The 16284-nt window shown below is 33.7% G+C and overlaps 1 protein-coding gene across 2 annotated transcripts in view; it reads left to right on the plus strand.

Annotated features, from left to right (window-relative positions):
- The window catches only part of LOC145243619 (coiled-coil domain-containing protein 60-like), a 99444-nt gene that overhangs the window by 24435 nt on the left and 58725 nt on the right, over nt 1–16284 (plus strand). For both annotated transcript variants that reach the window (XM_080106639.1, XM_080106638.1), the window contains exons 5-7: nt 5587–5656; nt 9095–9225; nt 15222–15353. In XM_080106639.1, the coding sequence (XP_079962765.1) occupies nt 5587–5656; nt 9095–9225; nt 15222–15353 (333 nt within the window). The remainder of the gene's footprint in view (nt 1–5586; nt 5657–9094; nt 9226–15221; nt 15354–16284) is intronic.

The following is a 16284-nucleotide window of genomic DNA, read 5'->3' on the forward strand; positions in this document are numbered from 1 at the left end:
TTGAATATTTATTTTTAAATGTCAAGACGGTGATAATTATCCCAAGATTATAACATCATGATCTGCACGTGTCATGATTACCGCCGGTCGGGAGATTTAAACCCGCAACGACGCCATCTCTGACTCCATTAGCAAGAAACAAACCTAAAATATATATATATATATATATATATATATATATATATATAGTTTACTATTTTATGTACACATACTGTTTAAATAAGAATACAGCAAGAAACACGGGGTTATGGGTGAAAGACAAAGGGGTTTATTTACAAGGGAATACATATAACATATATATATATGTGTGTGTGTGTGTATAATTAGTACTATAATTATTTTTAATACCTATTGACACTAGTGTTTCATCCTTTCGGGAATTATCAGTGAAAGGTGTCATGATTACCGCCAGTTGGGAAATTCGAACCCAGCAACGAAGCCATCTCTGACTCCATTAGAAGGAACAAACCTACACAGCCAACGTTAACTGCGATAAATACAGTTGAAATTTGAATATTTATTTTTAAATGTCAAGACGGTGATAATTATCCCAAGATTATAACATCATGATCTGCACGTGTCATGATTACCGCCGGTCGGGAGATTTAAACCCGCAACGACGCCATCTCTGACTCCATTAGCAAGAAACAAACCTAAAAAAAATATATATATATATATATATATATATATATATATATAGTTTACTATTTTATGTACACATAATGTTTAAATAAGAATACAGCAAGAAACACGGGGTTATGGGTGAAAGACAAAAGGGTTTATTATTTATAAGGGAATACATGTGACATAAGAGTTACTCGACATCTTTTCTTATTCTCTTCCTGTCTTTTTTCCTTCTCTCTCGGTCACGTGGGAGGGTCAATATATCTATAGTTCATTTCATCTATGAAGGGATGTTAGGTTATTCCATTACATCACCTTCCTCCCAAGCTAAATTCTTCCATAGAATTTTGCTTCTACCATTTTTTCCTTTTTAGACTTTGTCCAAAAAATTCGGTCCTTTTCCTTTTCCTTTCACTTCTTCTCACCATTTGTGTTTGCCGATTTTTTATTTTTGAGGATTTCTGAGTTACTGGTCTTCCTTGTTTGGGGGTTGTATATGGAAAGAATCATATAGCACTTCCATTAGTAACTCTTGGTTTCTGACTGTTTCTATGTATCAGTTGGTTAATATGTTTTTTGTGTAAATCATTCTCCCAATTCTTCTTGAGATTATGCCTTCTTCCCAAAAACTCTTCCCTGCCCAATAATTTTTGAAGAAAACTTTATCCCCATCATTGTAAGTCTTGTACCTTACATTATCTTTGATACTTTTTTTTTTATCTTATTAATATATTTATCTGTTTTCGATGCTTTCTTTATTTCCTCAAGTGTAACAGGAAGTTCCCTAACAGTATTTATTAATATATCTGTTAGTTCATTTTCTTCTTTTAGTGCTGCTATAACAGTTTCTTCAAATTCAGTTTTACTGGGGATCAATCTCGACAAACCATCTGCATGTGCAATTTTACTAGATGCTAGGTGTTTCATTTTGAAATCGTAATTGAGCAAAATAATACTCCATCTCTGTAATCTATTTGCCATATGATTAGGAATCCCTTTGTTCGAACCAAAAATCTGTAGTAATGGTTTATGGTCCGTTTCCAAGACGAAAGGTCTTCCATGAATGAATCTATGAAACTTTCTCACGGCATACACAATCGCCAAACCCTCTTTTTCGATCTGACTGTACTTTCTTTCAGCAGGTAATAAAACTTTCGAGGCGTGAGAAATTGGTTTAGTAGATCCATCTTCCATTCTGTGTAGAAGCACCGCTGCTAAACCGTATTTGCTCGCATCTGCCGCTAAAATTAAATCCTTTTTCGGATCGTGATGTGCTAACGCTAGATCCAATAACAAACATCTTTTAATTTTTTGGAATGCTTCCTTACATTCTTTTGTCCAGAGCCATTTTTTATTCTTCTTCAATAATTCATTTAATGGTGCTCTTAGCTCATGCATATTTGGGATATAAGAATTGTAGTAGTTTGCTAGACCCAAGAATGACTGTAACTTCACTACATTGTCTGGTCTAGGCATGTCTCTAATTGCTTCTACCCTATTTGGGTTAGGTCTTCTACCTTTCCAATCAATTATTTGTCCCAAATATTCAATCTTGTCCACACCAAAATTACATTTTTCGAGAACCACTTTAAATCCGTAGTCTTCTATTACTCGAATACTTTACGAATATGGTTTTTATGTTCTTCAACATTTTTGCTTCTTATCAAAATGTTGTCTAAATAAGCCATTGCAAAATCCAAGCCTGCTAGCATGGCATCCATAATTTGTTGGAATAAATTTGGTGTTACTTTCAACCCAAACGGCAATCGTTTTAGGGAAAATAATCCTTTATGAGTATTCATTGTCAGGTATTTAGAACAATCTTCGTGGAATTTGACCTGCAAATATGCTTCTGATGAGTCAATTTTTGTTACAATTTTTCCTCCATTTAACTTAGAAAATATTCCCTCAGGGGTAGGGAGTGGATAGGTATGATCCTTTAAGGAATCATTCAGTCTCGTTGAAAAATCTCCACATACCCTGATTTTTTTTATTCTTATTTTTCACATAAACTGTGGGTGATGCCCATTCACAATAGTCTGCTTTTTTTATTACTCCGATTTCTTCGAGTCTATTCAATTCTTTCTTGATTGTCTCTAATGCTAAATATGGAACCTTCGTTTTGGGTTTAAACACTGATTTCACTTCATCTTTCAGTTCAAATTTCACTTCCGTTTTAGTGCCGCAACCCAGACCTTCAGAAAATATATATTTAAAATCCTTCTTCAAATCCCCAACAAATCTTCCTGGCAGTTTGGGATTTTCAGATCCTGTCACATTTACTATTTTGCAAAATGAGTTTATTGGTTTCTCCCATAAATTGAAAAGTATCATCAAATCTATACCGAATAGATTAGAATTTTTTCCAGGTATCACATACATTTTAGTTTTTAACGTCTTTTCATTCAGGGTCACATTAGTATAAAATTCACCCTTAAATTTTAATTTATTTCCAGACATTCCTCTGGCAATTTTCTTTGTGCTTTGCAGCTTTGGAGAACCAATTTTCTTCCATGTTGTTTCATCAATTAAGTATATGTCACTTTCAGTATCCAAAAGACAGTTTACTTTCCGGCCATTGATTCTAACTTCAATATATTTCCTTTTTTTACCATACATGGACTCTTTTTTAGAATCAATGGTCTTTATTTCAGGCTTACAATATTTCTCCTTTTTGCATACTGTTGACTTGTGTCCTTTACGCCCACACTTATAGCATATTTTGCTTTTGAAGTAGCACTCTTTTGTGAAGTGATTCTTTCCTCCACACGTCTTACAGTATTTTTTTACATAGTGGTCACCTTGCTTTACCTTTTGTATGTTGTCAACATTTTTCTCTTCGATACTAGTATTATTCTGTTTTAAATTTAACAGTTTCTGGCATTCCTCAGTAACTTTCTGTAAGGTTATTTCTATGCCTTGGTTCATAATGGATAATATCCTGGAACGAATCTCTTTATCCTTCGAGGATGTTAACCCTTGCATAAATATCAAGCATTTAAACATTACTCTCCCAGCATAGGCGATAAAGTCTTCATCATCTTGTTTCAAAATATTTAAATACCTATAACGAGTATAAAATAAGCTATCCCGTTCCACGAAAATGTTAAATAAAATTTCTATAGTCTCTTTAAAAAAAATATCTACAGGTTTCCTTAGGAGTATAAAATTGGTATACTTGGGAACTGAGTTTTTGCAACAGTAAAATAATTTTTTCTTAATCCGACCAAGCCTGGCATCGTTTGGAAAAAATATTTTCATATCTATGATAATATGCTGGAAACGTTAAGCCATTAGTTGGTTCATATAAAAATTCTGTCAGCGAATTTGCAGTTCCTTCCAGAGTGAACCGACAATCCCTTTTTTCTTCTTGGTTAATTAATATTGTTTTTAATACCTCATTTTGTTTTAACTATTCTTTTTGCAAAAATTCCATCTGGCTTTGTTGAGCCGCCAGTGCTAATTGTATCGTTTTTGTAAACTCTGCTAATTGTTCCATGTTGAAGAATTTATTTTTTTTAAACACAGTAATAAAACAAAAGGTTAACAGTACCTGCACAAAATATTAAATAAATTCACTGAATAGCCTTTTTTTTAAACACACAAAAAAACATTCTTTTGTAAACAAGGTTTTTGGAGTGGGTCACACACACGAAATTGACACCGAATAAACAGCATACAAGCGTTCCTTTCTGCCATATTTTTTTTTCTTCTTATGAAACAAAAGAAATTTGAAATGGACAACTTTAAAAAAATTGTTCTTTTTAATGCTTCGGTAAATGTTAATTTCTCTTCTTTTTTTTCAGTAGGACCCTAACAGACTGAATTAAAAAAATATATAACTTACTTTTTTTTTTTTCAGTAGTTCAATTTTTCCATGCTGTATTTTTTCTCTTTGTTTTTGGCTTAAAGTTTTCTTTTTGTGAATTCGAATCCTGTCGCCATTTGTTATATCCTTATTTTAAATAAGAATACAGCAAGAAACATGGGATTATGGGTGAAATACAAAGGGGTTTATTTACAAGGGAATACAGGTGACATATGAGTTACTTGACATCTTGTCTTGTTCTCTTCCTGTCTTTTTTCCTTCTCTCTCAGTCACGTGAGAGGATCAATATATCCATAGTTCATTTCACCTATGAAGGGATGTTAGGTTATTCCATTACATCACATACATATATTATAAGGTAATATAATATATTGTGTATATATTTTCAGTATTTACTTCAACATGTAAGTAAAACTTAGTAGTAGAATCGTTTCTGTTTCATTATCGCAGGAAATCATCAGGTTAAACACACATATTTATTATTCGTGATGGGTTTTTATAATCTAAATATTATCTAAATATTAATTTACTTGTGTGTACGTCCATTATCACAAAAAAACATCATCATTGCAAGCATTAATTAATGAGAAGCGAATTACCTACATTTATAGTCGCTATTTATCAATTAAAAATCATTAAAACCATTTCCTCTCCAAAAATTAAAAAAAAAACATGGTTGTCTGTTTACGGTTTCAAGTTGGTTATTTTATTTTATAATTAAAAAAAAAAAAAAACAACGTCTTGTGTGTTGAATTTTCATTGAAAAAAATTTAAATTTATAAAAAATCAATTCTTTTTAGTTAAAAAAGAATTTCTAAAAATTTGTTTTAAATTCGTTATTTGTTTTATTTTATATTTTATTCATTTTATTTATATGTTTTTAAAATTTTCAACTACCGTGGAATTTCCACGGGTTCTGCTAGTATTAATGAATAACCCACAACTACTTGAAACCAAGTACACTACATATCGCTACCCCACTTCTCTCTCTCTCTCTCTCTCTCTCTCTCTCTCTCTCTCTCTCTCTCTTTTTCCCTTTCCTAACCTAGGCCAACCAATCAGAATCTCTGGTATCTTTAAGCCACGCCCCCCTTGTCTTTATATGCAATTATTTTTGCTTTCTTCTTTATCAGGATTTTGATCCGCAATGTCAGACTTGGCAGAGGTTACTTTCAAATTCTGAAGGAGCAAGAAAAAGAGAAAGTAAGTTCAAATACGTTATGACTATATATCTATCTATATATATCTATAATATCTATATATATCTATAATATCTATATATATCTATAATATACTGCTACACAGTCATGAGCATGTTTCGGCCAGCTAGCTACTAGTAACTAGAGACCTCTTCAGGCGATACAGCTTATACGAAAAGCTGTATCACCTGAAGTGGTCTCTAGTTACTAGTAGCTAGCTAACCGAAACATGCTCATGACTGTGTAGCAACATATTACTGCTTATGTAAAAACAAAGAGTATACTCTGCTCTACTTTGGTATTGAGCACTCTTGTATTAACTAAGGATGAAGCACTGTTGCCACATCTGGGCAGGAGCTGTTAGAAGCAGCTTATACTGCCATGACTGAGTTCAAAATACACTTCGTAACCTAGTGAGGGATGATTTTTTCCCATCCCTGCAACCTCTTTCCCATATGAAAAGACGTTGTGAGCTTTTCTCTGCTTTATCATTATTTTCATGGAAAGTGCTCGTCTGAGCTCCAATCTATGGTCCCTTTGTCCTGACTTTTGCAAAAAACACTAATTTCACCCACTCTTTATCTGTGCCTAAACCTAAACGTAGATTCCATCAACAAAGCTTCTTTCTTAGAACTGCATGCCTGTGGAATTCTATTCTATTTTCCTGCTTTGCAACTGACTACAATATGGTCGTCTCCAAGTCCAACATGAACAAATTCTTGATGAGCCGTTCCCTTAAGTAATTCAATTTACCCGATTCCCACTACTAACGATGACTACGACATGTTCCCTTTGATCACTGTACACTCATTAACCCTTATACTCGAGTGGCCTCCAGGCCTTGATAAGTGGTGACTCCTTTGTAAAAAAAAAACTTTATTGCACATCATTGGTTACTTAAACTTTGGAAAACAATAACCTCAGATTATCTATAATATAAATCTCACCTGTCTGTTTAAATGTACGTAGGTATGTATGTTTGCCTAATACTTTGGATTTTCACGAGATCGGTATCCTTTGGATTTTCACGAGATCGGTATCCTTTTGAAACTCGAACCTTCGGATAACAAATATTGAAAAATTGACCAAAAACATTAATTCCTTCACCCTCAACTGGGCACTTTTATACAGGGAGGGGTCGGGTTATTTTTTGCTGACACTTTTTGAAAGTCATTCAAACCTTTGCGCAAACGATGTCGCATAAAAGGCATTATTTCGACCGCCCGTGATGTCACAACAATTGATCAGAGCGTTTGATTTTTTGTTTCACCTCTTTTTCCTCTGGCGCGTTACGGGTTCGAGCCTGCTAACTACACCTATTTTTTTTTGCGCTCGCAATTTTCCTTTTTATTTTGGTCAACCAACACCCTTACACACACCTCCACTTTCTTTTCTGCCTTTGGGACAAACGCAACGGATTCTGATGTTCGAGCCTGCCTGCCTACTAGAACTTTTTTTTTTTCTTTTTTTGCTCAACACACACCTCCAAATACCCAGGCAACGCCGGGCACTCAGGCTAGTACACACACACACACACACATATATATATATATATATATATATATATATATATATATATATATATATATGTGTGTATATATATATATATATATATATATATATATATATGTATCTGTTTGTGGCACTCGTCTGACAAGACGTTGCAATCATCATATATATACATACATACATGTATCTGTTTGTGTTTTAAAATCCAGATGATAAAAAAAAATACTTTCTTCTTAAAACTCCAAGATGGACGAAAAGCCTTGGATGTACGCTATTTACTTGCACTAGTCGAACCACGTGACCTCTGTGCTTTATCTCTTAAACTATTTGTGAGTGAGGAGTTATGGGAAATCTGATCCGATGTAAACGTGTTCAGTGTGCTTTTCGGTTTGTTTTTACACGTGCGTAGGTTTGTTCGAGGCTTTTACCGTGTGTTGCGGCTATCGGATTTCATTTTATAACAATCTGTATCTACCCGGTGTTTCCTGGGAGCGAAATAAAATGACTGACCTGTTTACGAAGAAGCAGAAATTAATTTCAGTGATTTAAATTTCTTGGTGAAATTATTTTGTGAGACACAATTTCTTTTAAAAATTTGTTTTTAATGTTAACGGTAATTGATTAATAGTAAAGACCAAATAATAATAACTAGCAGGACCTGTGGAAATTCCACAGAGGCATCTTTCATATGTAATATATTGCTGCTGGGAATTCTGATTCGATGTAAACGTGTTCAGTGGCACTCAGGCTAGTACATATATATATATATATATATATATATATATATAGGGATATATATATATGTATATATATATATATAGGGATATTGTCAAGACAAGACATAAAGCCACTTGATATAAGAAGCTAACAAGAACAAAAGATAATTATTACAAAGGCAGGAGATACCTATTGACCTTAGTCTTCTCTTTGTATCCCTTTTGCCAAAATATCTGGTGGAGAATGTATCATGTACTCTTTTTTGGGGGGAGGGTGATTACATTTACATGTTTTTATCCATCTCTTTATTTTTGAAATTGTTGTGGGGGTATCGACGTTGCTCATGATGAAAATTATTAATATCCTTAGTATAACAGGTGTGTTCTAAATGGAACTTTATGTCGACACGGGCAACGCCGGGTACCCATGCTAGTATATACTAACGATACACTTTGAATAGTTTTCACAATATCGAGGTTGAAATATGATCATCGAAATGAGGATATTACTTTTCATATAGAAGAAGTTCAAAAGAAATATTAAAGACAAGTATAACGTGTATTAGATTGAAAAATAGAGCATAATAACACTTTTGGAAGCTAGCCTGCTAAATGGACATAATTAGTAATCGATTAAATTGATTTGAATTTTAATTTATTTTGGCAAAGAGCTCGAAGTGATAAATTTAATTAATGATTGCATTTTTTATAAACAAATTTTTGGGTCACCTTAAAGTGATAAATTTAATTAACGATTCCATACATTGCATTTTTTATAAGCAAATTTTTGGGTCACCTTAAAGTGATAAATTTAATTAACGATTTTGTACGTTGCATTTTTTATGAGCAAATTTTTGGGTCACCTTAAATTCATAAATTTAATTAACACTTCCATACATTGCATTTTTTATAAGCAAATTTTTGGGTCACCTTAAAGTGATAAATTTAATTAACGATTCCATACGTTGCATTTTTTATAAGCAAATTTTGGGGTCACCTTAAAGTGTAAAGTTGAATTAACGATTCTGTATACTACATTTTTTTGAGCCAATTTTTGGGCCACCTTACATCTATTATTATTATTATTATTATTATTATTATTATTATTATTATTATTAAGGAGTGCATGTTGGTAAGGATAAGTAGATCAAAAGAGTTCTGAATAAAAAGTTGGTGCACAGCACAACTCCTATTTTAATATTTTATTTTGTCTTCAGAAAAAATCACTTGAACAAAAAGAGAGAGAACGTGTCGCACGGGCGAGGTTCCAGTGGAGAAATCCCAAATATGAAAACAGTGACTCAGAAAGTGATCCAGAGTGTGAAGAAGAGAGAAGCAACCTCCTCATGTGAGTACCTTACGTATATTTGACTCATTCATATCTATATAATAAAGTGAAGTCGGTCTATTTCTTGAAGTTTGTCATTGGTGGCTTTGCATCTAAGAAATCGATATTTGATTTCGACTGGCCAATTTTCTTTTTTTTTTAATTCCCGTATCATGTTTATTACAACAAAAACTGTATTTTTATCTGATCTTTTAAAAACTTATTATGGCTAGGAAGATTATTACAATGAAGACAGCTCTTGTTGTTTTTGTTATTCTTCTTCTTTTATATAATAAAATGAAACATTTCTATTTCTTGAAGTTTTTCATCAATAGCTTTGAATCAGATAAATCGATATTAAATTCTGACTAGCCAATTTTTGTTTATCTTGTACTATGTTCTTTACAAGAAAAAATATTTTAGTTCAGTCTCTTTCAAAAAATATTTATTTTAGCTAGTATAACCAGGTAGAGGGGGAACGGTGTTGCACAATCCTACTTCACAAGACGAATTAAGGTAACCAGGCCGTTGCCAGCTCCGAAACACACGTACTAACTGTATGTCTTCATAGCTACACCTTTATCTTCGTCTAGTGATGGATCCTCCAAAATGTGACCAGACACTCACTGGTCACTGGAAACCCTAAGTTTGTGTGGCAATACCTTTAACACCCTGGCTGTTCGTTGTCAGTCGTCAGATTGAGTTCTTCTCGTAAGTGGTCTGGTGTTGCTAGTATATCACTTCTTTCAGCTGCAGTTCGGACATCAGGTGTGGTACTACCGCTCCCCGGGAGGGTTACTTGGTTGGGGAACGTTTGAACTTTCTGGAATGATTTTGACACTGCTAAAAGTTTCATAGCACCTGTCATTCAAACCCAACCGACATGATCTAACATTCCCAAACCCACAAAACACCTGCATGAAACCTTTTTAATTTCATCACAAAGTCAGGCACAAGGTTAGAAGCTAGATATAGGGGTTATTAATGTAGAAACCCCCCAGCTCCCTTAAAAAGGGGCTAGCCATTGTGCCACACAGGTTTCAGGGTAGATCTGGAAATTAACTGGATTGTCCTCCACAATCAAAATAATCAATAATCAATCAACTCGGAGATCACTTTTCACATACAATCGTGCAAAAAAATGTTCTAGATGCAGGATTTTCAACCTGAATTCTTTCAGACAGCTTCTTGGTGAGAGGATAAAAGAAAGAGATTTCCTGCTCTGGGCCAAAGCTGAGGTGCACTCTTCAACGGCTAGCGAGCAAATCTCTCCTATCTGACAAACAGAAAGTTTAAGAAAACCTTAAACCTGACGCTCATCTCTCTGAGATTAGCATTTCCCCCTCTGGAATCTATTTCTCCACTTTTTCTCTTTCTTTCCCTTCTTAACTAATTCTCTCTCTCTCTCTCTCTCTCTCTCTCTCTCTCTCTCTCTCTCTCTCGTCATCCAAGTTATTTCTTATCATCTGTATGGTGGTCACTTACTTAACATAAAATGCATGGTTTACCGCCAATATTTTTTGTGTATGCCAATCCAGATACGCCTAAAACGTAAGGAGGTGAGCAAATATTTGGAAAATCGTTAGGAAATTAATTTTTCTCCATGATATTTCAACAAAAACACATTCTATCATTTCTCCAAAATCTGGGATCTCTTAACCCTCGTGTCAAATACTCCACTATCACACCTGATCCTTAGCCTGTAAGCAGGGTGATTTGGTGCTGCCTGGTGCATGAAAATAGTGTTATACTAGGAAGATTGTTAAAATGGGAATATTTTTCAATAATGACATAAACTGACATAAACAAAAACATAAGCTTACGGCATTAGTTAATGTCTGCAAATGTTTTGGAAAATCGTTTTCCTTTCATAAAATGCCAGAACTTTTTTCTTGCACACAAAATAATTTACTTCTGCAATGACAAGTAATATTCAATTGCAATTGATTATAAATTGTTTTCTACTTTTTTGTGAAGTTTTGTGAACGTTTGAGCACCGTCCTTTCAGCTGTGTTTTATCATACAAGAAAATAATATGAAAAGAAAATGAAACAAAATTAAAGCGATAATTTTGAAATGACATTTATTTATCGCACAACCCTAACCTTAACCTTTACCCTAACCTTAACCCTAACCTTAACCCACACAATGCAAAAAGTCAACTCCTAGTTTTGAATTGCGTAATATTGCAGATTCGATTATGGGTATCAACTTTTAACTTCGAAATATGTATAGGCATTAAAAAAAATGTTAAATAGAAGTTTGAACATCCGTCATAGTTTTTGTGTGTGTATATGTGTGTGCGTGTATGTGTGCATGTGTGTGTATATGTGTGCATGTGCACGTACTTATGCGTGTGCATGTATCATATATACATTTACTACAAATGTATTATAGCAATAACTCAGCTAAATTCAGCTCAAATTTTTTCTCATTTCTTCTACTCTGTTTTCTATGAACAATAAAATTGGCATTATCAACATCATTTCTTTTCATGATTTGTTTGCAGACCTTTTTGGTGTTCTTTTTCTTTGTGTGTGTGTGTGTGTGTGTGTGTGTGTGTGTGTGTGTGTGTGTGTGTGTGTGTGTGTGCGTGCGTGCAATGTAACTAACGATTTTGTTGTTAAAAATGTAATTTTTTACACAATGACAATTTGATTCCGGAAAAAAATGTTACGATTAAAAAAAAAAAAAAAAAATTTAACAAATTTAACTACTCTATATATTAAAGGAACTTTGTGTGTGTGTGTTTGTTCCTTATGGATTCGAAAACGGCTGGGCCGATTTTTATGAAATTTCGCATAAAGGTACTTTATGCGCCTGGCAGTGTTCTTAGGTAGGTTTTGTATCAGAATGTCTTCAATAAGTATCAATAATCAATAATTGAAATAATCTGATAAAAGAAAGAACACAGCAGCCTAGAATCACAAATGCATTTGAGAAGTTTTATTGCTTCAAAAGCCAGAAATCTTGAAATATAAACTCAACAGCAGGTTCTTTGATATGACAGGAGCACGTTCGAAAGGAACGTTTCTGTTTAGAACACAACTGCACCATGGTACTTGACATTTTTTTTTTTTTTACATAGGCATCATCACTTATCAAGGCCAAGAGGCCACTCGAGGATAAGGGTTAACGGGTGTACAGTAGAAATTGGACAATATAGTAATCGTTAGTAATGGAGATTCGGTAAATTTGTTAACTTATATGGAACGGCTCATCAAAAACTTGTTTACGTTAGACTTGAAGACAACCATATTGTAGTCAGCTGGAAAGCAGGAAAACGGAAGACAATTCCAGGGGCGTGCACAATAATTGAAATAATCCGATAAAAGAAAGAACAAGTGATTTTGATTAAAGTTAACACCTTCCACAGCCTAACATCACAAGAGCATTTGAGAAGTTTTATTGCTTCAAAAGCCAGAAATCTTGAAATATAAACTCAACAGCAGGTTCTTTGATATGGCAGGAGCACGTTCGAAAGGAACGTTTCTGTTTAGAACACAATTGCACCATGGTACTTGCATTTTTTTTTTTTTTACATAGGCATCACCACTTATCAAGGCCAAGAGGCCACTCGAGGATAAGGGTTAACGGGTGTACAGTAGAAATTGGACAATATAGTAATCGTTAGTAATGGAGATTCGGTAAATTTGTTAACTTATATGGAACGGCTCATCAAAAACTTGTTTACGTTAGACTTGAAGATAACCATATCGTAGTAGTTTGATATGGCAGGAGCATGTTCGAAATGAATGTTTCTGTTTAAAACACAATTTCACCATGATACTTGACATTTTTTATTTTAAACTTAAATTCAAGCCATTATTACCACACAAGCAGTAAGACCAGACATATAGAATCAACAGTAGATTCTTAGATATGACAGGGGCGCGTCCGAAATGAATAATTCTGTTCAGAGCACAATTAAAGCATGATACTTGACTTTCGCATTTTAAACTTTGATTCAAGTAATTATATGTAAAAATAATTTTATAAAATCAACAGTAAATTCTCTACAGTGTACTGTAGACGAGGCATGTGAAGCTTCCTCCCGGTGTACCGCTGTGTTTCCAACTGGAGCAGGCAATTAATCGATTTGATTGAAAAATGTGTGATTTCACTGCCAATAAAACCATGGGAGTGTGAAGCATTTGTTGATCATCATTATATCCTGCTAGTGCTCAATGCAAAAGAGCAAGATATACCTTTATTTATATTCGGATAAACATTTTACATGGTCACCACACAGACACAACAACGTTTCGGTCAATTAGTTATAAATAACTAATGACCTTGTCAGGTGACTTCAAGTTCCTGTCTCTGAAAATGCTTGTCCGTCAATATACATATATATATATATATATATATATTTATATAGTCATCCACATACAGTACTGTTTCGCTGTATCACAGCTCATCAGTACGGCTAGACAGGCAACTACCTCCAGCTAAGATCGAAACCCAACCGCCCATACGACAGTCAAGGTTTCTAAGCATTACGCTAATCGGCTGCTGCTGTGCGAGTAGTGAATTACCGATGTTTTGACATCATCCAAATATATATGTGTGTGTGTGTGTGTATCGTTCAAACACGGTAATGCTTGAATATATGGTTAAGTGGCAGGTTTAGTCAATTAGAACTGCTTCAAAGCTTCACCGCTCACTCATTTTTTCAAACAAATTTCAAACAATTATTACAGTTTATTGATCACTTTCTCAGCTATATTGTGAAAAAATTTTTTTCAATTTTCGTTCAGTAAAACAAAAGTTATGATGAATTTACTGGTGTTCAAAATTGTAAACAACATAAGGAGGTGAGCAACGTTTTTTATGACTGGTTTCCATAGCGACCACGTCACTTCAGCAACTATTGTTGCTAAAAAATTCACTGCTCTCGCGAAAAGAGAAGTATCAAGTGAAACAGAGAGAATGAAAGAATGAAGGAAGATAATTGGAGGGATTTTATTGAAAGCAGACGAATGCCATACATTGTTATTACATATGTGTATGTTATATTTATGGGGGCAAAATATAAGACTGAAATTAAACAAAGAACACATGAATTTATTAGAGGCCTGGAAAAATCACGGATTACAATAGAAAAATGCAAGCATGAACAGTAATATGGTTAAGCTTAAACATGGAAAAATAAAGGACTAGTTGTTAAAATTGGAAAAGAAAAGGACAAGATATTCTAGTAAAAAATATAATAAATTTATAACTTAAAATATTGCAGCATTAAGAATTTTTTTAATTTTTAAATTCAATTTATAACATTATATAATCAATTCTTAATGCTGCAATATTTTAAGTTATAAATTTATTAAATATTCTACTATAATATCTTGTCTTTTTTTTTCCAGTTTTAACAATTAGTCATTTACTTTTCCATGTTTAAGCTTAACCATATTACTTTTCATGTTCGCATTTTCCTATTGTAATATATATATATAAAAAAAAAAAAAAAAAGCATACCAATGTATAATAAACACTTACAAGCCTCCACCCCTTGGAAAAACTTCAAACTAACGAAAATCGCCATTTTTACACATTTGAAAATAATTTCTGACGAGGACGCATCAGACCGTCTGAAACGTACGTAAACGATTTCAATGACTTAAAAACATTATTACAATGATCCAAACATAATTCTCAATGAAAAACCAAGACAAGGAATAATAAAATAATGTTAAAAAATACACATTGTTGGTGACTACTCCCTTATTTAAATATACATCTTTCTTTCGTTGGAATTTATTAACCCATTATATATATATATATATATATATATATATATATATATATATATATATATATATATATATATATATATATAAGATAGTTCTAGTTATCTTTGAAGATGTATCTTGATTCCCAAAAATTAAAGATTAAAAAGGATGAAAAAATCTTGCATTCAATTTTAATATTTCTAACAATCTTTTTGTTAATCTTTTTATTAGGATTAAAAAGAAAAACATGTATTTTATTTCAATTGAATTTTTTTTTTCTACAAGTGGTTCAGCAAATCCAGAAATGGCATCCCTCTCGGTTTCCAGTCGACAAAATCGGAGAAAGAAATCAGCTACTGTGAGACCCTACACACCACTTCATACCAACATGGCACACTGTTCAGAAGATATAAATGGGTTAGTATCAAAAAATATCATTTTTTTTTTTTTTTTTAATGAGCCACCACTTATAAAGGCTAAAAGCCATTCAAGGATTAAGGTAATTTAGATGGATGAATTAGATAGCACAGGCGGTTGAAATTTTTTCGTTGGAAGTTATTTCAGTCCAAAAAAACTATCACTGGAGCTGAGTGGCAGGAAAAAGTTTGCGGGTCACGTCAGAGAGGTAAACAGTTACAAACATCTGCGCTGGGTCCAACGAGAATGAGAGTTGTCAGGATTTGTGACAAAATTCACGTTAGGGGAGTGAGATTTGAAAAAGAGATGGATAATTTGGTTTTGGGTTGCAACAAGAACATTTTTTTTTTTAGAAAGGAGTCACCACTTATCAAGGACTGGAGGCCACTAGAGGATAAGGGTTAATGAGTGTACAGTAGTCAATGGGATAATATTGTAGTAATCGTTAGTATTGGAAATTATGTAAATTTGTTCATCAAGAATTTGTTTACGTTGGACTTGAAGATGACCAAATTGTAGTCAGCTGGAAAGCAGAAAAACGGAAGAGAGTTCTACAGGCGTGCAGTTCTAAGAAAGAAGCTTTGTTCATGGAATCTACGTTTAGGTTTAGGCACAGATAAAGAGTGGGGGAAGTGGTTTCAGCTAGACGAGTGTTTTTCATGAAAGTTTGGTGAGGGGGAGATCATAGATTGGAGCGGAGACGAGCTCTTGCCATGAAAATAACGATAAAGCAGAGATGCCTGCAACATCTCTTCTGTGGGAAAGAGGTTGCAGGGAAGAGAAAGGGTCATCTCCTACGAGGCTACGAAGTCTATTTTGAACTCTGTCAAGGCAGGATAAGGTCTTTCTAGCAGCTCCTGCCCAGATATGGCAACAGTACTCCATCCTTGGACGTGCCTGGCTTTCACACAATCAGTCTTATGAAAGTGAC

Source organism: Euprymna scolopes, chromosome 22 (assembly GCF_053919585.1).
Source record: "Euprymna scolopes isolate OS-2025 chromosome 22, ASM5391958v1, whole genome shotgun sequence".
In the NCBI taxonomy this organism is placed as follows: domain Eukaryota; kingdom Metazoa; phylum Mollusca; class Cephalopoda; order Sepiida; family Sepiolidae; genus Euprymna; species Euprymna scolopes.